Source organism: Siphateles boraxobius, unplaced genomic scaffold (assembly GCF_051911475.1).
Source record: "Siphateles boraxobius isolate OS27281-9 unplaced genomic scaffold, OSU_SipBor_1 238, whole genome shotgun sequence".
NCBI lineage: Eukaryota > Metazoa > Chordata > Actinopteri > Cypriniformes > Leuciscidae > Siphateles > Siphateles boraxobius.
Window position 1 is genome coordinate 106,396 of NW_027508853.1, and position 21,644 is coordinate 128,039.

The 21,644-nt window shown below is 44.1% G+C and overlaps 1 protein-coding gene across 5 annotated transcripts in view; it reads right to left on the reverse strand.

Annotated features, from left to right (window-relative positions):
- The window catches only part of LOC143748478 (interleukin-1 receptor type 1-like), a 66,409-nt gene that overhangs the window by 43,284 nt on the left and 1,481 nt on the right, over positions 1-21,644 (reverse strand). The window contains exons 1-2 of one of the 5 annotated variants that reach the window (XM_077240521.1): positions 1,939-2,091; positions 1,415-1,526 (exon numbers count right to left, since the gene is read on the reverse strand). In XM_077240521.1, coding sequence (XP_077096636.1) covers positions 1,415-1,475 — 61 coding nt within the window. In that variant the 5' untranslated portion in view covers positions 1,476-1,526; positions 1,939-2,091. Of the gene's footprint in view, positions 1-1,414; positions 1,532-1,938; positions 2,092-21,644 lie in introns of those variants that run through there. The other 4 variants (XM_077240520.1, XM_077240523.1, XM_077240522.1 and 1 more) reach the window with 4 other exon arrangements.

The following is a 21,644-nucleotide window of genomic DNA, read 5'->3' on the forward strand; positions in this document are numbered from 1 at the left end:
CTGGATCGTTCGGCAGCGTATTCAAAGACTCAAACAGGAACAGCACATCTGCGTAGCATCGCAGTCATCTTGTAAACAGACCCACTCGCTGCACGACAACGCATGCGATGATGTGAAAGGCGTAGTTGTCTTGCGCTGGAGGCGGTCATATGCAAACGACTGGTACGTCACTTCGCACCGTGACGTCACTTCATACCATGGATCTAGAATGAGCTGTATTTAGAGCTTGATTAAATAAATGCTTCGTTTATAATGGGGAGGACGTCTTAAGCTATGAAACTTGCAGGAAGTTTTAATAGTACATAGATATCTTATGTACCAAAAGATCAAGGCAAATTTGGTTTATCATGTCATGACCCCTTTAAGACAAGATTTTTTTTTAAATAAACAATTTAATACTTTCGCTCCACCAGTTGTTTCAAAAACTCATACAGTGATAATACAGTAATTAAGTCATAAACATTTCCAATATTTGGAACTTTTTGGTTTGCAACAAGATAATAAAGTAGAATGTATTACACGCATGCTCAGTATCTCCAGCTCATCGGTTCTCAGTATGTCGGACGCGTTTCTCAGAAAGAAACCGTTTTCGGTTCAGTCAGTGAGTGTAATGGTGATTCGATTTCGAAAAACGCTGTACCTGTTCGTTCGGTTCGGTAGTACGCGCATGCGCAGTATCAGCTGCTCGTGCTCATCACTTCTCTCTCAGCAATCAGCACCAACAAGTCTGATGTCTCAGGTCAGTGAACTGTTGGAGTTACTACAGTAAAATATACTCCGGGATATTGGTTTATTTCGAGTCAGAGGGACTGTCAGGCACGTCTGAAAGTGAGTATCTTTAATAACTTGTGGATCAGCACTGACGCAAGACGCGAACTGTTTCGAACGATTCAGTCCGATTTAGTGTACTGGTTCGACCGGTTCACTAAAAGGAACTGGTTCAAAAGAACGATGAATTCGTTCACGAACCGGCCATCACTAGTACTTATTTTGAGTGTCTCTTTTACTTCTTATATTCTTGAGCGACTATTAGCGAAGTCTGAAATTTGATTCTGAGACGTTTAAGAACGGAAAGTAAAAGGGGCATTTTCTCAACTGAAGATACTGACCTGATTTCAGTTGAGAAACTGAGAACACAGAGCGCGTTTAAGGGCAGCATGTAAAAGATACTGCACGTATGAACTGGGGAAAATTATAGGCTACATAGTTAACGCCTAGAACTGAAACTTCAACATCATCACAAACTATGGTAAATTATGCTAAATAGCTAATCAATGCATAGATATCATTCATTATTTCCCGTTGTTTAAACAAGAGCGAACGCGACAGAAACAAACTCGAGTCCTAACTTTCCTCATGGAGTAACATGATCATAAATCGAACCACTGAATTCACTGAAAACAGAGACTCTTACCTGCAAACCAAAGGGTGGATAGTAACATGATCCATTGAAAATAAACTGTGGAAAAACTCATCTCGGGTTTTCGTGGCTGTTAAGGTGGTTTGACCGGTTCTAACAGCAGCGCCTGCACTGACAACAGAAAACAGAGACAAACACAATGTTCATTATAGGCTTTAAAATAGTGGCTGACAGAAACATCCGATACAAAACTCAATTACAAAGCACGTAGCTGTCATATTTCCCGTTTTCTCCTGAGAAACATAACAAAGCCTGCATTTCAGTAGGCACTTGATATTCTCTGTGCAAGTTTGACTATTTACGGTTATAAAACTATCATAAACGATCGATAGGAATTAAAACTTCAAAATGATGCTCAGTCTCGGGTTTTCCGTGTGATGTTCGTGTGTCAGCGATAGCCTAATTCTCAGCGAAGGCTGAGGGATTTCCCCGAAGAAATATGCGTGTGTGGGACAAAGTTTAAAGCCCATATTTACACTATTATAATATAACACAGAAACACAAAAGTATAGACTTACATTTTTCTTACTGAGAGCGAAGGGTTAGTGAGTCTTGCCTCGAGCAGCGGATCAGAAAGTAGAGCTCAGCAACATCGAGTTTCTCGGAATCTCCTCCAGACTGGCGCACACTAACCACGAAACACTATTTCCCTTTCAAGAACGGCTCATTCTGTTGAACATGCGGTTTAACACGAGTAACACACTTCAGTAACACAAACCTGCCAATAACCGTCAGTCTCAGTGCAGCATTGCAATTGCACTTTTATGTATTCTCTATTACACATAATGGAAATAATTTCAGTTTTCTTTAAATCATAACCCACTAAACATTGGACGTCGGATAGACGTGCAAATCATGTCTATATTGGGTCCGTCGGTCCATGACCAATTCTGGACATCTATTCGATGTCCAAACTAGGTCCACTATTTGGATGTCCAACCATGACCCAACATAACTGGGTCATTTTTTTGGACCTCATTTGGACGTCTCTATTACAGGTGCAGGAAATTTACAAATATCAACATTGTTGTTATCAACATGATTAATACATATGAATACAGATTATTTATAATTATTAAAGATCATTTTCCAAAAACTTTCCATTTGATTGTCTCAGCAGCAGGTGATAACGACTCGGTTACTAACGTAACCTCGGTTCCCTGAGAGGAGGGAACGAGTATTGCGTAAGTAGCTTACGCTATGGGAAAACTCCTTTTCTCGAGAATACTGAAGTCTTTATGTAAAACGCATTGCAGTTGCACAGCTGACAGCAATGAACGAAGGAAGCTTGGTCATTGGCTGTGCTGCGGCAACTTGCTCGAACCAATGACGGGGCGACTCTGAATGCGCGACCAATGAGCGCGCATCGCGCCCGCGCGTGTCAGAGCCCGCCAAGATGGGCGTGGCCAAGAGCTATTTATTGGGCGCCCCGTCATGAGAGTTCTTTAGGTTAAAACGACTGAAGCGAACTAACCAAGCACAAGGACGGCAGCTTACGCAATACTCGTTCCCTCCTCTCAGGGAACCGAGGTTACGTTAGTAACCGAGTCGTTCCCTTTCGAGAGGTCTCTCCTATTGCGTAAGTAGCTTACGCTATGGGAACACCATGCAAAATGCCGTGCATGCTGAACTTCGCCTTATGATAGCCAGAGGCAGGGGCCTGAGCTGAAAAGCAAAGTTATCATCCAACTAGCCGGCAGAGGCGAGCTTTATATGTGGGAAAAAATACAGAGCGGCTAGAAGGCGCTCAGTGTGACACAAGCACATACATAATCTAGATACGAACTCGTAGTTCAACTAGCATCATGCTGATAGTACATTGGAATGCAATGTCGGGACCTGTAGGTTGTAGAACCTGATAAATGTGGACGGTGAGGCCCAGCCTGCCGCCGCACAAATATCCTCGATCGGTATTCCGCTCGACCATGCCCAGGAAGAAGCCACACTCCTGGTGGAGTGTGCTTTGACTCCCCAGGGGCATTGAAGTCCCTTAGCTTCATAAGCCAGTGCTATAGCCTCAACTATCCAGTGAGAGATTCTCTGCTTTGAAACGGCGGAACCTTTCGTACGGCCGCCAAAGCATACAAACAGTTGTTCTGTCTGTCTGAATAGGGCAGAACGCTCCAAATACACTCTGAGAGCCCTAACGGGGCAGAGTAGATTAGCGTCGTGTTCGTTTGCTGGAGACGACAGCGCAGTTAGGGAGATAACCTGTGCTCTGAAGGGAGTGGTGAGCACTTTAGGAATATACCCGTGTTTCGGTCTAAGGACGACCCTGCAGTCGTTAGGTCCGAATTCTAGGCAGGCAGCGCTTGTCGAAAGCGCGTGCAGGTCGCCCACTCTCTTGACCGAGGCGAGTGCCAGCAAGAGCGCAGTCTTAAGCGAGAGCTGTTTAAGGTGCACGGTTCGGAGTGGTTCGAACGGGGGCCCTTTAAGAGCGTCTAGGACAGTAGCTAGGTCCCAGATCGGCACTGAGGGGGGGCGTGAAGGGTTCATCCTCCTAGCGCCCCTTAGGAAACGAATAATTAGGTCGTTTCTTCCCAATGGACGTTCCATTACAGGGTCGTGTGACGCTGTGATGGCCGCCACATATACTTTGAGCGAGGAGGGGGTGCGGCCCGCCTCCAGAAGCCCTTGTAGAAAAGCGAGTACGTTCGTAATCTCGCATGTTTCAGGGTTCAGGCCCTTGGCATTACACCAGTCACTGAACACTTTCCATTTCTGAGCATATAAGCGTCTCGTGGAGGGCGCCCGCGCCTCAGCGATGGTTTTTAGTGCTCCGCTCGTGAGGTTCCTGGCAACCCGTTGAGGGGCCATGCATGAAGGGCCCACAGATCGGGGCGGGGATGAAATATCATCCCGCTGGCCTGACTGAGGAGGTCTGGCCTCAGTGGAATCGGCCGTGGTGCAGATTGCATTTGCATCAGATCTGGAAACCATGTTTGGTTCTTCCAGAGTGGGGCTATCAGAAGCACTGCGTTTTGCTCCTCTCTGACCCGACTGATGACCTGTGGCAGCATCGCGATCGGGGGAAAGGCATATAAGGGGCGGCTCGGCCAGCTGTGGGCGAGTGCGTCCGTGCTTTTCGTGAAGAAAAGAGAGCAGTGCGCATTCTCCTTGGAGGCGAAGAGGTCGATCTCCGCTTTGCCAAAGGTTTTCCATAACCACTGAATCGTCAGCGGGTTGAGAGCCCATTCTCCTGGGAGAATCTTGTCTCTGGATAGCATGTCTGCCCCCTGGTTCAGGGCGCCTGGCACATGCGCTGCTCTCAGCGAGCGCAAGTTGTGCTGGGACCATAAAATGAGTCTCCTGGCCATTGAATGCATGGAGCTCGACCTGAGTCCACCCTGGCGATTTATGTACGAAACTACCGTCATGTTGTCCGTTCGGACCAGGACGTGTTCGTTTTTTAGATGTGGAAGCAGGGCTCTGAGAGCCAAAGCGACCGCTTTCATCTCCAGACAGTTTATGTGTAGGCGCTTTTCCGGGTTTGACCAAAAGCCGGAGACAGGCCTGCCCTCGTAAAGGGCCCCCCAACCTATTTTGGAGGCATCTGTCGTTGTCATCTTTCTCCTTGTGTTCACACCCAGACTCACGCCTGACTGGTACCAGTCGGCGGCTTTCCAGTGCGTCAGGGCTTTTATACAGCCGTGGTTCGCTCTGATTAAAAGGTGGCCCGAACGCCACGCGTGAGTAGGGACGCGGCTCTTGAGCCAGCGTTGGAGAGGGCGCATATGCAACAATCCTAGCTGGAGTACGGCCGATGCTGAGGCCATGAGACCGAGCATCCTCTGAAACCGCTTGACGGGGGCGCACGCGCCCGCCCTGAATGATGTTGCAAGGCGCCGGATGGTGAGCGCGCGCTCTGATGAGAGACGCGCTGTCATTTGCATCGAGTCTAGAACTATTCCCAGGAAAGAAATCCTCTGGCTGGGAGATAGAATGCTTTTTGCAAAATTGATTCTTAGACCCAGGCATTCTAAATGGATGATAATCCAAGATCTGTGTGTTATTAACTGACTCTCTGATTGTGCTAGGACCAGCCAATCGTCGAGATAATTCAGTATTCGCACTCCCCTTCGTCTCAAGGGGGAAAGTGCTGCATCCATACATTTCGTGAATGTACGGGGAGCCAGGGACAGGCCGAACGGAAGTACTGTGTACTGGTAAGACTGTCCCTCGAAAGCGAATCTCAGAAACGGCCTGTGATGAGGCGCTATTGGAATGTGAAAGTAAGCATCTTTCAGATCCACTGAGAGAAACCAATCTCCTGGGCGTACTTGCGCGAGGATATGCTTGGTTGTTAACATTCTGAACGAGCGAATCATTAGTGCTTTGTTCAGGTGTCTGAGATCTAGGATGGGGCGGAGACCGCCATCCTTTTTCGGGACGAGAAAATAGCGGCTGTAAAAACCTTCCTCGCTCATAGAGGGGGGAACAGTTTCCACAGCGCCCTTTTCTATTAGTTTGCGCACCTGGTGCGTAGAACATGTGAACACTCCTTTCTCACTTTCGTCTCGACCACAGTCGTAAAACGTGGTGGTCTGCGAGCGAACTGGAGCGAGTATCCGTGCTTTACTATATCCAATATTCATTTCGGCATATCTGGAATATTTTCCCATGCTGCTGCGTGTACAGATATGGGCTGAATACAGGCTAGGGGCGGGCCGCTGTGACGTAGGGACCCGGCCAGCGAATCGCCTGAGCTCATAGCTCTCAGAGGCGCGGGGGCGCGCTGAGCAGCTGAGTGAATGGGCGCGTATGTGATTACAACAGCGCGCGCTGTGTCTGTAAAACTCGCAGCCTGAGCTGGGGTTGTGTTTCACACTGTAAGGACAGTGTTTATAAGTGGGGGTGCATAAACAGTGGTAGGCACACTCGTCACTTTTATAATGTTTCCCGCTTTTACTGGGGGTGAATTTATAACTTTGTGAACGGTGCTTGTGTGTAGTGGTGCGTACATGACCGTAGGCACGTGATCTACATTCATGGGGCGCGCAGCCTGAGCTGGGAATGAATTTGGCACTGTTTTGACAGTATCTGGGAATGCACACTTTGTGGACATGTGAACCCTTAGTGACACAGGCAGAAAAAGACTCTTTTTGTGTTTTCTGTGCGTCGCCGTAAAAACGGCGTTTGTTTGCAGGTGAGCGAGCTCTTTGACTGGCCCATTGACTGCTGTATGGACATATCCAGCCGCCTGTAAGGGGACTGGGTAATGTTTGAGCTTTTGCAGAGAGAGTGGTCCGGCTTTTGCGAGACACGCACTCTCTCTTCTCATTCCTGTGGCTAGGACGGCTTTCGAGGCTCAGGGTTCAGCACAATCTTGGGCCGAGGACCCCGTCGCTCAGACGGCGGCTTGCGGTTGTGAGAGCGCGAGCGGCGTCGAGTGTCAGCCTGAGGCGCGGGCTGAGAGGCGGTGGGAGCTGTTCTAGCCCGCTGCGGCTGTAGCGGTCTCTGTCTGCTCTGTGATGAGCTGGAGCGCTTGGGCAGGAATGGCGCATAGCTTGTGAAGCGTTCTGGGCCTCAGTGAAGCGTTCGGCGAAACCCTTAACCGCCGGTCCAAACGGCCCGCTGGTGGAGATAGGCGCGTCGAGAAATGGCGCCTTATCCGCGTCCTTCATCTCCATCAGAGTTAACCACAGATGGCGCTCGAGAACAGTCAAATTAGCCATGGCACGGCCAATAGACTGGGCGGTGGGCTTCGTGGCTCGCAGAGCTATATCAGTTGCGCTGCGTAGGTCCCTGAAGGCTTCGGGTTCGGGGCCAGACTCGTCCATAGAGCGGAGAAGTTTGGCTTGGAACACTTGAAGTACCGCCATTGAGTGAAGCGCTGATGCACCTTGGCAGGCGGCGGCGTAGGCGCGACCGGCGAGAGCAGAAGTAGTGCGGCAGGGCTTCGAGGGGTGGGAAGCTTTGGCTTTCCATCCGGTGGTGGAGGGCGGGCAGAGATGATTGGCCACGGCCTCCTCGAGGGGCGTTGTTCCCTCGTAGCCTCTTTCCTTCGCGCCGTCCACAGAGGAGAGCGAAGAAGAAAAAGAAGGCTTTAAGCGCGCAGAGTGGGGGGCTTTCCACGACTTGGTGAGTTCGTCGTGAACTTCCGGGAAGAAGGGAGAAGGCCTTTGCCGAGGGGCCTGCTGGCGCCCCTGCAGAAACCACTCATCCAATCGGCTCCGGGTTGGTTCTTCGGGAGAAGACCAATCGAGCCCGAGGTCTTCCACGGCCTTAGAGAGGACACGGATAATCTCGGTATCCATGGTGGAGCCCCCGCTCATGCTAGCTAGCGTCGACGGGGCGGGGTCGAGAGTGGAGCCCGGCCAGTCGTCCGATGCAGCGTCGATGGACAAGCTGTCATCTATTCCCCCATCGTCCTCGGACGCGCCGAAAGTCACAAGGCCCACCGCTCTGCTAGAGGGGTGTAGTTCCGGCTGGGTGAACTGAACCGGCGGTGGGGAAGGCAAGAGCGGCGGTGAAGCACGCGGAGACTGGCTCGGCGCGACGTCACTGAGCTCAGGTTCAGGAAGCCTCTGTGAGCGGCGCTTTTTCTTAGTGCGCGGCTCACACAGAGGGGTGGCGGCGATGGGCTCGCTCACAGTGAAAGCGGCGAGGCGAGCCCGCAGTGCGGAGAGACCCAGGTCATCACATTCCGGGCATCCGCCCTTGGTCAAAGCAGCTTCTGCGTGGTCCCGGCCCAGGCAGCGAGCGCAGATGATGTGACGATCCCCGTCCGGGAGAAGGTCTCTGCACGACGCGCAGGAAGGCATTTGAAACAACGCCTCAGAAAATTGCTCTTTTACAAGTGTCGCGGGGCGAACAGATGTAAAGATACTTGCATGTGTGGCACGCCGGATGGCTCAGTAGGATGGCGTTCGAAGGCGGCTGAAGGTGCCGACGTCCTCGTAGCAATCCCGCTGGTATGCTTTTCGACGGCGGCGAAGGCTTCAATAATCCGGAGGATCCAGCGAAGAAGGTGTTCGCTGAAGGAGATTAAATCTAAAGAACTCTCATGACGGGGCGCCCAATAAATAGCTCTTGGCCACGCCCATCTTGGCAGGCTCTGACGCGCGCCGGCGCGAAGCGCGCTCATTGGTCGCGCATTCAGAGTCGCCCCGTCATTGGTTCGAGCAAGTTGCCGCAGCACAGCCAATGACCGAGCTTCCTTCGTTCATTGCTGTCAGCTGTGCAGCTGCAATGCGTTTTACATAAAGACTTCAGTATTCTCGAGAAAAGGAGTTTTCCCATAGCGTAAGCTACTTACGCAATAGGAGAGACCTCTCGAAAGGGAACTGGAGACGCATATTAAGGTGTAATGCTGTAGCTCAAACAGTAGAGAGTTGGTGCTTGCAATGCGAAGATCATGGGTTCGATTCACAGGGAAAGCAGGAACTGATTGAAATGTAAGTGTGTAATGCCATGCAAGTCACTGTGGATAAAAGCGTCTGGCAAATGCATAAATGTAAATACATGGTACATAAAACATGTCCTCCACCCTTTTGAAACATGGGACTAAAGTTAAAGAAGTTGTATAGAAACGACGTCTAAAATTAGTCTAAATTTGATTTTGAAAAGACGTCCACAAACGACCACATTTGGTCCCACGGACGTCGAATAAAGACGTCGGCCCTACCGCACCCATTCCATTAATGAAATCGATCTCTGGGGGCCCCAAAAGTGTGTGGGCCCTTAGAATCGTCCTAACCCCCCCCCCCCCCCCCCCCCCCCCTCTAATGATACAGATGCATACAGATGTTTAATTTCACTTTATTTTTTAAATTGAGCATCTGAGTGTCTGATCTGACTGAAGTCCAAAGGTCACAGAAACTGACAGCATTGATCGGAAACCTGTGGAACAGATTCTAGGTCGCTCTTTGTGGTTGTTGCCTTTTCTGAAAATCTTCTCATGTCATTTCTGTACTTCTAGCAGCCAAAGTGAAGAGCAAACCAATGACTGTCCTTAAACAGGTTTCGTCTGCTATCGGACAGATAGTCAGGATGCTCAAACAAACAGAGCAATGTTTTAAGAAGTGTCACAGTGTTACACTTTTCAGAAAGTTAGGGTTAGGGATTACTTACTGAGAGGTGGTATTTTAACATTAAAGTGCCCCTATTATGCTATTTTGGCTAGTGCTCTTTTTGAGTCTCCTACAGCAGGCTTACATGAATCCAAGGTCAAAAAACACATTAACCTTTTCATAACACCCACTGCAGCATCAGCTCTTTCCTCTCAGTGTCTGAAACGGTTCGATCAAGGTTTCAGTCTCTCTAAACTAGAGCTGCTCTGCTCTGATTGGTCAGATGGCTCAGTTTGCTGTGACTGGTCGGAAACAAAACACTCATTAGCATAATCTGAATCTCAGATCTTCCTCAGCATTTGATACACAAGCTGCGTCAGCACAGCAAAACCCTCCCAATTAATCAAAAGTAGCGTAATCCCGGCCAAAACTAACCCAAAAGTGGGAGGCGAGGAGGAAATATCACTGAAGTAAAGACAACTTTGACCCGTGGATAGTGATGGGACGGTATGAAAATTTCATATCACGATTGTAGTGACCGAAATTATCGTGATTATCAATATTATTACGGTTTTGTTAAAACAAGATGCACGTGTTAAAAAAGAACTGATGCTTACACTGAAAACATTTCAACAAGTTTTATATTTGAAAATCAACGAACAACAAATAAAACAAGCAGCTCCATGCACTTTTTAAAGTAAGATTCTATTCTGTGGCATTTCCTTCCTTATAATGACCGTCGTCCATAGCAACGCATTATAACAGCGCACATCCATGTATCACAACGGACGCTCGCTCTCATTTCATTCAAATACAACTTGTCATCTTGCGTCTTCGTTTTTGATTGTATTGAAAATGAAATCAGAGTTGATTTATTGTTTAAAGAATTTGATAATATTGTTGTGATCATCTTGTCTGGACGAGTTTTGTACGCTGTACAAATGGATTTAACAGGTAAGAAGAGACATTAATCTCTATTCAATATGTCCCCGTAATTATGTGGTAAAAAAAAAATCGGTGTTATAAGTGTACAATGAATACACATTATTATCTCTTAAATGTCACTCTAGTCTTGTTTGAACTTGTTTGTTCGTCTTTGGCTCAAAGCCACTTATTGCTGCAAACTTTTCTTCGCGGAAGCTTCAAGTTTATTTCAAGTGAGTGAGAAAAAAATATTTCAACTCAAAACAACATTTTGTGCCCAATTATTTCCCAGACATAGTTTTAGTATTGAGATCAAAGTTAATTTGCCTTGCGTTCGCTACAGTGTGTGATGGTCACACAGGACGACTCGGCAGATTTGATGTGTTTACTCCTATCACAGCGACTTATTTTGTGCATGTTCTGCAGACAGGGTGACCGTCCTCGATTACGTTTCCCTCAGGATTTTTTGTAAAAGCCAAAATATGACCACACCTCATATTTGGTCCTCTTAAAAGGCTGAAAAATCTCCCGAACACGGTCACTGCCTTCCGCCATTCATTCTCGAATAAAAAACAAAACAAAACATTGCGTGCTGCGTCAGACTGTTGCTGGCTGGACAGGATTTATAGTGAGTTATTAAAATTGCGATAATCAAAGACGGTTTTAATGATAATTGAATTTTAAACGATAATACTAACCGTCAGTACATTTTATCGTGGTTTATAGTGAAACCGGTAATCGTCCCATCCCTACCCGTGGATTATACAAACACCCCACAGTAACAGATTAAGTTAATTCCAATTCCAGACTTGGCAACAATGAGCCGAGTGTTGTCACAAGGCCTATAGCAGCTGTTTGACAGTGGATTTTTGTGAGGGGGTTTTAATAAGAGAAATGGAATCAGAAACTTTCAGAAAAAAATCAGAGTTTTTATAGGATTTTGACACGGTTCAACGCCGATGACGACAGGAGACTGTACCATAACCAAGTAAAATATGTATGGTTAAATTGTGTAATGTCACTTTTCTATCGTTAGCAACTAGTAACCTTGTTTATTTCTTATGTTAAATGTAACTGTGACAATATATTTTCACATATATACATTTACTCTGTATTTGAGTCTAAATGTAAAGTACTTTAGATTTGTATTCAACTCAGCATCATCTCAGAGGCAAATATTGTACTTTTTATGAAAAAGTGACATTTTAGACATAATGGATATTACACATTGGTTAAAAAATGTGAACACTATAGAAACACTAAAAATGTTGTGTTATTATGATGCATTGCTGTAGATTAAAATAGGCAAAAGTATATAAAGTAATACAAGAGATTAAAAGTTCAAATGAACCACCCTTAAACATGTGCAGAAGCAAAATGCAAACAGACGCCACGTTTTAACATACACTTTAATGTCCATCATTCCAGAGCACAGTAGTTCGAGCTTTAGAGACGATGAAGACCAGGTTTCAGGACAAACTGATGATTTCTTTAAGGAGGTATATATATGTAGCGGGTAGGGAGTTTGAGACGGGAAGTGTAGCTTGAAGGACTGCCCACTGGCACTGAATAGGCTTGTTTGAGATGCGCCTCGCCTCGCCTCACCTGAAGTGTAGTCGAGAGTCGGCGCTGCAGTGAGAGGAGGAGTGAAAAAAGAGCAGGCAACACAGTTGCCAACTCTCGCGAGACAAATAAGCAACTGTAGCTTCAAAAAAAAGCCCAAACAAGCCCAATATTATTAGATTATTTAGTTTCAGCATTATCATTTATTTTTTATTACCAATAAATGAGCCTGCAACATATTAAACTGAAACCACTCCTTTATTAGAAAAGGATAAACGGATTAGGAAAAAAGGATTTAAAAAAGGTTTGGAGAGATGGAAAAGGACAAAAAGACAATCAAGAAAAGACGGGGATATGTAACACACACACACACACACACACACACACACACACACACACACACACACACACACACACACACACACATTATAATATATATATATATATATATATATATATATTTTTTTTTTTTTTAAATAAAATAAATTTGACCCATATGTATCTTATGTTAGTATAGACTAGTTTTTTTTTATTTTTTATTAAAGCCTGTTATAATTAATTTATTACAAAAACATTGTAAAAATTACAAATTTACCTTACAAAAGAAGGTCATCCCTCTTCTCCCCTGCACTGTCCATCATCTCCCCAACGTCTATCATTGGATTACAGCGTCGCGCGCGGCTGCCTGCACGTTGAACGGGATTTTTGTCCAATAAGGGGGCGGATTCGCCGGAATGTTTTGACGAATTACGCCACAGCACTTATACAATTGCACTGATTGGCTATGGCTGTGAGCAGACAGTGTCAATCAATGTATTGGAGATTGAGAAAACGGCAACCGTGACCATAGATGTAAAGAAAACAAAGTTGCTTGTCAGATTTTCCTAAAAAGCAACCATATTTTTTTAATAAGCCCAAAAAAACGCAACCCGCAACCCGTGCTTTTTTAACGCGACTTACAAAGAAAAAAAGCCCAAAGTTCGCGTATTATAAGCGGACTTGGCAACTGTGGCAGGCAAGTCCGGACAGTTCTCGCTTCTCGCAGTAACCCATTTGAGACTATCGACCACAACATTCTTTTAAATAGACTCGAAAATTATGTTGGCATTAGTGGAATTGCTCTAGCATGGTTTAAATCATTTGGTGTCACTGGTGTCAAATGCAGCACTAAGATCGAGTAACACTAATAGAGAGATACAACCACGATCGGATGATAAGAGCAAATCATTTGTGACTCTAATGACAGCTGTCTCAGTGCTATGATACGGTCTAAATCCGGACTGAAAATCAATTCAATTCAATTCAAATTTATTTGTATAGCGCTTTTCACAATACATATTGTTTCAAAGAAGCTTTACAGAAAGTGCATTTCAGAAATGTACATAGAAAAATACAGTTAGTTAATCATGTATTAATTTAGGGCATAACATATCGCCGGCGTTGAGTCGTCTCTTCACAGGCGTTGAGTCATCTCATCGCAGGTGTTGAGTCATCTGAAGTCTCCGTGAGAGGCTGAATACAAACTGGAGCTGACGAACGCTATTTACCTCGGGACTAGCGTCCCGAGATAACAGCAGAAAAGAAAATTGGAAATAATTAGCATAGCTGCTGTTCATAATATTAATGCATTCGATCTAATTCAACAGTGGTATAAAAGGTAAGCATTATGTGAAGCATTATGCGTCTTTAATCTAGTTTTAAACTGGGACAGCGAGTCTGAGCCTCGAACAATATCAGGAAGGCTATTCCAGAGTTTAGGAGCTAAATGCGAGAACGCCCTTCCTCCTTTAGTGGACTTAGATATCCTAGGAATAACCAGAAGCCTCGAATTTAGTGATCTTAAAGAACGCGATGGATTGTATGGCGATAGAAGGTCTGTTAAATACACAGGAGCTAGACCATTTAGGGCTTTATAGGTCAGTAGTAGTACTTTGTAATTGATACGGAACTTAATAGGTAACCAGTGTAGAGATGATAAAATTGGTGTTATATGATCATATTTTCTTGACCTAGTAAGAACTCTAGCAGCTGCATTTTGCACTAACTGTAGCTTGTTTATTGAGGATGCAGGACAACCAGCTAATAAAGCATTACAGTAATCTAGTCTTGAGGTCATGAATGCATGAACTAACTTTTCTGCATCAGAAACAGATAGCATGTTACGTAGCTTAGCAATGTTTCTAAGGTGGAAAAAGGCTGTTCTTGTAACATATGAAATATGATTTTCGAAAGACAAGTTGCGGTCTAGTATAACACCCAAGTCTTTTACTGTAGTGGATAAAGTAACAGGACATCCTTCTAAATTAAAGTTGTATTGTACGAGGTTTTGTGGGTAGTTTTTTGGACCAATAAGTAATACCTCTGTTACTATCTGAATACTATCTGAATTTAATAGCAGGAAATGACACGTCATCCAGCATTTTATATCTTTGAGACACTCTGTCAATTTAGATGAGTTAGTGTTTTCATCTGGTCGTGATGAAATATATAATTGAGTGTCATCAGCATAACAGTGGAAATTAATTCCATGTTTTCTTATAATATTACCAAGTGGCAGCATATATATTGAGAATAGCAGAGGGCCTAACACCGATCCTTGCGGCACTCCATAGTCTACTGACGTTATCTACGATTTTTCCCCTTTTAAACAGACAAAATGATAACTGTCTGATAAGTACGATCTAAACCAGCTTAATGTCCCTGTCCCTGAACACCATTATAGTTTTGTAGTCGATCCAAGAGTATTTTATGATCTATAGTGTCGAACGCAGCGCTAAGATCGAGTAGAACTAATATTGAGATACAGCCTTGGTCAGAAGCTAAAAGTAAATCATTTGTCATTTCAACTAGCGCAGTTTCTGTTCAATGATGCGGTCTGAATCCTGACTGAAATTTTTCATAGATATCATTTTCTTGCAAGTAAGAGCACAATTGAGCGGACACAACTTTTTCTAGTATTTTAGACATAAATGGAAGATCTGAAATGGGTCTGTAATTTGCTAGGTTATTTGGATCTAATTGCGGTTTTTTAATGAGTTTTTTTACCGCCTGCTTGAATATTTTTGGAACATGACCTAAAGATAAAGATTATTATGGATTACCTTCCACAACAGGTCTAGTTTTAAACATACTTATTTTGAAGTGTTGGTGCTTAATGTAAAAATATATAATGTAAACGATAAATCAAGTTTGAGAATTCTGCTGGCAACTGTATACAGGCCACCAGGGCACCATAAAGATTTTATCAAAGAATTTGCTGACTTTCTATCAGAATTAGTATTGACTGCAGATAAAGTCCTAATTGTTGGTGATTTTAATATACATGTAGATAATGAAAAAGATGCAATGGGATTGGCATTTAAAGACATTCTTAACTCTATTGGAGTTGGACAACACGTGTCAGGACCGACTCATTGTCGTAATCATACTCTAGATCTAATATTATCACATGGAATCAATGTTGATGCTGTTGAAATTCTGCAGCAGAGCGACGACATCTCAGATCATTATCTAGTCTCATGTAAATTACATTTAGCCAAGGATGCAAAGCCAACTCCGTGTTACAAGTATGTTAGACCTATCACTTCTGCCACTAAAGATTGCTTTATCAATAATCTTCCTAATCAGTTTCATCATCTCAGCATCCCAGATAGCTTAGAAGAACTTGATATTGCAACAGAAACTTTTAACTCTCTCCTTTCCAGCACTTTAGACACAGTTGCTCCGTTGCGCTTAAAGAAGATTAAAGAAAATAGTCCAACGCCATGGTACAACGAGCACACCCGGGCCCTTAAGAGAGCAGCCAGAAAAATGGAGCGCAACTGGAAGAAAACAAAACTAGAGGTACAAAACAGTCAGGATTTAGACCGCACCATAGCACTTAGACAGCTCTCATTAGAGTCACAAATGATTTGCTCTTATCATCCAATCGTGGTTGTATCTCTCTATTAGTGTTACTTGATATTAGTGCTGCATTTGACACCATTGACCACAACATTCTCTTAAATAGACTAAAAAACTGTGTTGGCTTTAGTGGAATTGCATTAGCATGGTTAAATCATATTTATCTGACCGCTATCAGTTTGTAGCAGTAAATGAAGAGATGTCTTATAGATCACAAGTTCAGTATGGCGTACCACAAGGCTCAGTACTAGGACCGCTGCTGTTCACTCTGTACACGCTACCTTTAGGAAATATCATTAGGAAACATGGAATTAGCTTTCACTGTTATGCTGATGATACTCAGCTCTATATTTCTTCCAAACCTAACAAAAGTCACCAATTCACAAAATTATCGGAATGCATAGTTGATATAAAAAATTGGATGACTAGTAATTTCTGAAAAACTACTACTACTAAATTCTGAAAAAACAGATATTCTAATTATTGGACAACAAACTTCCACACGTAATAACCTAGAATTTTAACCTTTAACCTAGAATAACCTTTCCCTCTTGGCTCTCAACGAAGGCGGTCAAATTTTCTCTCCCTCTCCCTCCCCTTACCTCTCCTGCTTTGCTTCTCTCGTCACGTCTACTGTCTTGTACTTTGAGAGACTCTCGCTACACTGCTCTCCAAAAACCAATAAATTATGGATTTGATCAACTGGTCTCTCAATGCAATTGACACCATCTTCTCGACGAGAAGCTTGGGTTCGGGGGAACCTGACTGCCCTGCCGGGACGTTCGCAGCTGGCTACACGATGGACGCGTGGGAGAGGTGGCGGGTCGTGTGTCTGGCGGCTCTTTCCGTGGAGGACATTGAAGATATCTACCTATTCGGCACCATGATAACAGGTCTTCTGCTGATTGGATTAGGCATTGCCCTGGTTTATCGAGGAACTAAGCAGACGGTGACAGCTGTCCAAAGCCCCGCAAGGCTGCCCGTGATGATTGAAGCGGTGGGCAGAGCTGTCAGCACTCAGACTGGGTCTATGAACCACAATATGGATAACATCATGGAGAAGCTCACAGCTTTGCAAAGGCAAATGGATCGTTTCAGAGACCAAAATGGACCAGGAGAATAGCCTGTATAAATTGTATGCGGCTACTCGCCCGAAGACCAAACAATCCCAATCTTATCTGTTTCTGCACCCCCCTACCAGCACTGGCCTTGGCCAAGGCCGCTGCTGGAACAACAACTCTCCCGGAAGAGCACTGCAGTGAGCCGCTCTTGTGATCCTTCCCCGACTCCTCAGACACCTGGTGATTGTTGACTCTGCCTGGGACAAGATCAGGGTTGTCTCCATGGCAACTTGCTGTGTATCGCTACGACAATCCTGCGGACTGAGGCTCCTAGATTATGGTGCCGGCTTAGCGACTCTCTCCAGGCCTACACACACATGAACTTACACATACACAGATATGCACCTGCCCCACACCCCATCCCACGCCTTCGCCGCTTCGTACCCCCAGTCTGACAGGCGGGTCTGTGACCAGCGCCATAATGGCTGCAGGACCGGATGCTGCTTGCCTGGGCTGGACTACCTCCATCCCCCACTCCCAACCGTGTTGCAATGTCTTGTTTGTAGAGTGTACTGTTTATGTGCTAATGTTGCTGAGGTGTTTTTTCCTGTTCCCAGACTGTACTCCTTACAGGAGCATAGTCTGGGGGTTGCCTTTTTTTCTCCTCACCTCTCCTCATGTCATGCTGTATTTTTTTCTCAGGTTGGCGCTGAATATAGCAGCCTCGGTAACACCTTATTACCAAAGCAAATTCCTTGTATGTGCACAACACTACTTGGCAATAAAATTGATTCTGATTCTGATTCTGATTCTGATTCAGAATACCGTCTAACACTTGATGGCTGCTCTGTTAAGTCTTCGTCGTCAGTTAGGAACCTGGGTGTGCTCTTTGATACCAATCTTTCATTTGAAAGTCACGTGTCTAGTGTCTGTAAAACCGCATTTTTCCATCTTAAAAATATATCTAAATTGCGTCATATGCTCTCATTGACAAATGCGGAACAACTAGTTCATGCGTTCATGACATCAAGGCTAGATTATTGTAATGCTCCTCTCGGGTGGTTGCCCTGCACGCTTAATAAACAAACTACAGCTAGTTCAAAACGCAGCCGCTAGAGTTCTTACCAGAACCAGGAAGTACGACCATATTAGCCCGGTTCTGTCAACACTGCATTGGATCCCTATTAAACATCGTATACATTTTTAAATATTGCTGATTACTTAAAAAGCACTAAATGGTTTAGCTCCCCAGTACTTGAGCAAGCTCTTAACGCATTATAGTCCTTCACGTCTATTGCGATCTCAAAGTTCTGGCCAGTTGATAATACCTAAAATATCTAAATCGACTGCTGCTTCCTAACATTGTCCGGGAAGCAGACACAGTCTGTCAGTTCAAAGCTAGACTAAAAACACATCTCTTTGTCCTAGCATTCACATAACACTCTATAGACTTCTATAATTCAATATTAGGCTGCTTAGATTAGGTCAGCCGGAACTGGGAACACTTCCCTTAAATCCTGATGTACTCGTTACATCATAAGAATAATGGCATCTACGCTAATTTTAGTGTCTTTGTTTATCCCGAGGTTTTCCCGCAGCCTGCCGGATCCAGGCCGTTTCTAGATCTGACGAAGGACTTTCGCCTGGACCTGATGACAATGCAGTGCTGAAGTGCCAACTAACCTCTCCTAGTTCCCTATACCACTCTACAGATAAAGCGTTGTGGAATTTTTTTTTGGTTCGCGTACCTACCCAAAGTGATAAGATTAAATCAATTCTGTATCAAAATTTATAGACAAGACAAGTAGTTTGTTTAGGCATGGTTTGAAAGGAATTACAAACCTGCGCACATATATTCAAACGCACATAACTATAGAATCAATTCTTAATGCGCATGTGAACACCATCAGCGTCTATCACAGGTTCGCGTTTAAAGTCTGTTTAGAGAGAACGGGGTCGTCTTAGCGGCCCCTAATTTAATAACAAATGATCATTTAATCGGAAGTGAATCAATCAAAACTTACTTTAGCTGGAAAAACATTTTTCAAGAACCACTATAAAACCAAACCAATCTCTGTTACCTTAAATTATATGTTTATCTCTGTAAAGCTGCTTTGAAACAATCTTCATTGTTAAAAGCGCTATATAAATGAGGATGACTTGACTACAGGTAACACTTCTTTCAGTAGATTAGTGGGTATTGGATCTAATAGGCATGTTGTTGGTTTAGATGAAATGATAAGTTTATTTAGCTCTTCCTGTCCTATAGTTGTAAAGCGGTGTAGTTGTTCTTGAGGGGCGATAATTGAGGCTGAATCATAAGACATCATAGAGGATTGTACATTTACAATTGTGTTTCTGATGCTTTCTATTTTCTCAGTGAAGAAATTCATAAAATCATTACTACTTTACTGTAACGGAATATTTTGCTCTGGTGATGTCTGTTTATTTGTTAGTCTAGCCACGGTGTTAAATAAAAACCTTGGATTATTTTGGTTATTTTCTATTAGTTTGCGGAGATGCTCAGCCCTGGCTGCTTTTAGAGCCTTTTTATAACGTGACATACTGTCTTTCCACGCGATTCTAAAGACCTCTAAATTAGTTTGTTTCCATTTACGCTCTAAGTTACGAGTTTCTCTCTTGATAGCATGCGTAGCACTGTTGTACCATGGTGCTTTAGTTTTCTCTCTAACCTTTTTTAATCTAATTGGTGCAACAATTTCTATTATATACTAGAGAAAATGGTGCTCAAACTGCTAGTCATTTCCTCTAGTTCATCTGTTTGTTTGGGTTCACTGAGCAGCTGAGATAGATCAGGTAAGCTATTTGAGAATCTATCTATAGTGGTTGGAAGGATTGTTCTGCCTGGTCGATAACGTAGCGCAACATGACAAATTTCAGCAGTACGTATTACGCAAGTTACCATGTAATGATCAGTGACATCATCACTTTGCGGTACAATATCTATATCGGTTGGATTGGTTCCATATGATATAATTAAATCTAGTGTATGATTTAGACGATTTTCTGGTTTAATTACAATAAGAATTTTCCTAGATCCTACAGTAGATTTATTGTTTGGCCTCACTAAACGAGGAATATACACATTAGCTGCATTTCCACTGTCGGGCCAGGGCCGGGCCAGGACTAACAGCGAGCCGAGCCGAGCCGGGCAACTGGCCTCGGGCCTCAAGCAGCGGGCTTGCGTTTCGACTGCCGGGAGTAGCCCCGCAGCGCTGCCATAAACCCCGCCCTTAACACAGCTTCCTGGATCGAACGTCATACAACCCCCCCCATTTCAGCGGGAATTATGAAGTTCATTCAGGCAGGACACTAGGGGTGGGAATCTCTAGGCACCTCGCGATTCGATTCGATTACGATTCAGAGGGCTGCGATTCGATGCTAAAGCGATTATCGATTATCTGAATCTTTTTTTTGTGTGTGTGTGTGTGTGTGTATATATAAATACTTTGCTTTAAAAGTACAAAGTAATGACCCATAAAGAATTAACGTACAATATATGTTATTAACATTGCAAAGAACCAACAGGAAAATAAATGTGTGCCTGAACTAGCAGCATACTTGTAGTAAATTAATAATATAACAACAACAGGTCTTCTGACGATTCATTCTACCCATCGAGATGTGCTGCTTACCGGTTATGCGCATGTGCAGACTCATTTTTCTTCTGCTTACCACGCACATAAGTCTATGCATCCTTGCTGTGGAGACTTGTAGGAAACTTTGACAGGTCAAAGATGAATATTTGATGATAATTTTTTCACTTTTCACACCGTTTTAAAAATAAAAACAGTACATTATACTGTACTCTTAACTTCGAATTTTATTATAATTTTATTTAATATAATAATGTCATTTTTACTTGTTATATCAAATGTGATAATTGCTAGTTCATTTAAAATATCAAAATATGCTCCCCATACACTTACTCTGATTAAAATGAAATAACGATGTCATAATATTGTGAGATTTACACCATTATGGAAACAATTGAGAATGAATCAACATTATCTGTGATCGATTCGCGCTTGGGTAGCATTTTTAGACAAGGCAGCAGAAATCGTCTGAACACCGGTACAGCCCAGAGCCATAGATAGAAACGGCTCTGTTACAGCCGAGTGTTTTTCCTCCTCTGGGTGGAAACGTGTCATATGGCTTCTCATATTTGTCGTGTTGCCGAAATATTCTAGTTTTATTCTACAAAGCTTACAACTAGTGTGGCTCTTGTCCAGCTCCTTTCCCCCTTCAACTTCATAGAAGCCAAAATATTTCCACACGTCAGCTTTTAACGAGGAGGGTGTTTGGATTTCGCGCTCAGCCATCGCGTCTCTGTTATGTGCACACGCCACAGACAGACGGTCCGGGCACTGCACTTCCGCGCTTCAGAGTTCCGTCGTTTGAGTTCCGTCAATATTACGTCATTATAAATAGGCTATATATCTAAAAAAAAAAAAAAAACGTTTTTTATTTGAAAATCGATTTTTGACATTTGTGAATCGATTCAGAATCGTCCGAGTCCGCATCGCGATGCATCTAAGAATCGATTTTTTCCCCCACCCCTACAGGACACACTAGCTTGCTAAAAACACACGACGATCGAGATGGAGAGGACCGAAGCGTCTGTTTGTTTGCTCTTTTTGGTGTTTGCTTGGTGGAAGATGAGGCAGCAAAACCAAGATAAGAAGATGGAGGTTCAGCGGTGACAACGGCGGAAGCTTATGTTGGCTGCAAGGCGAAAGA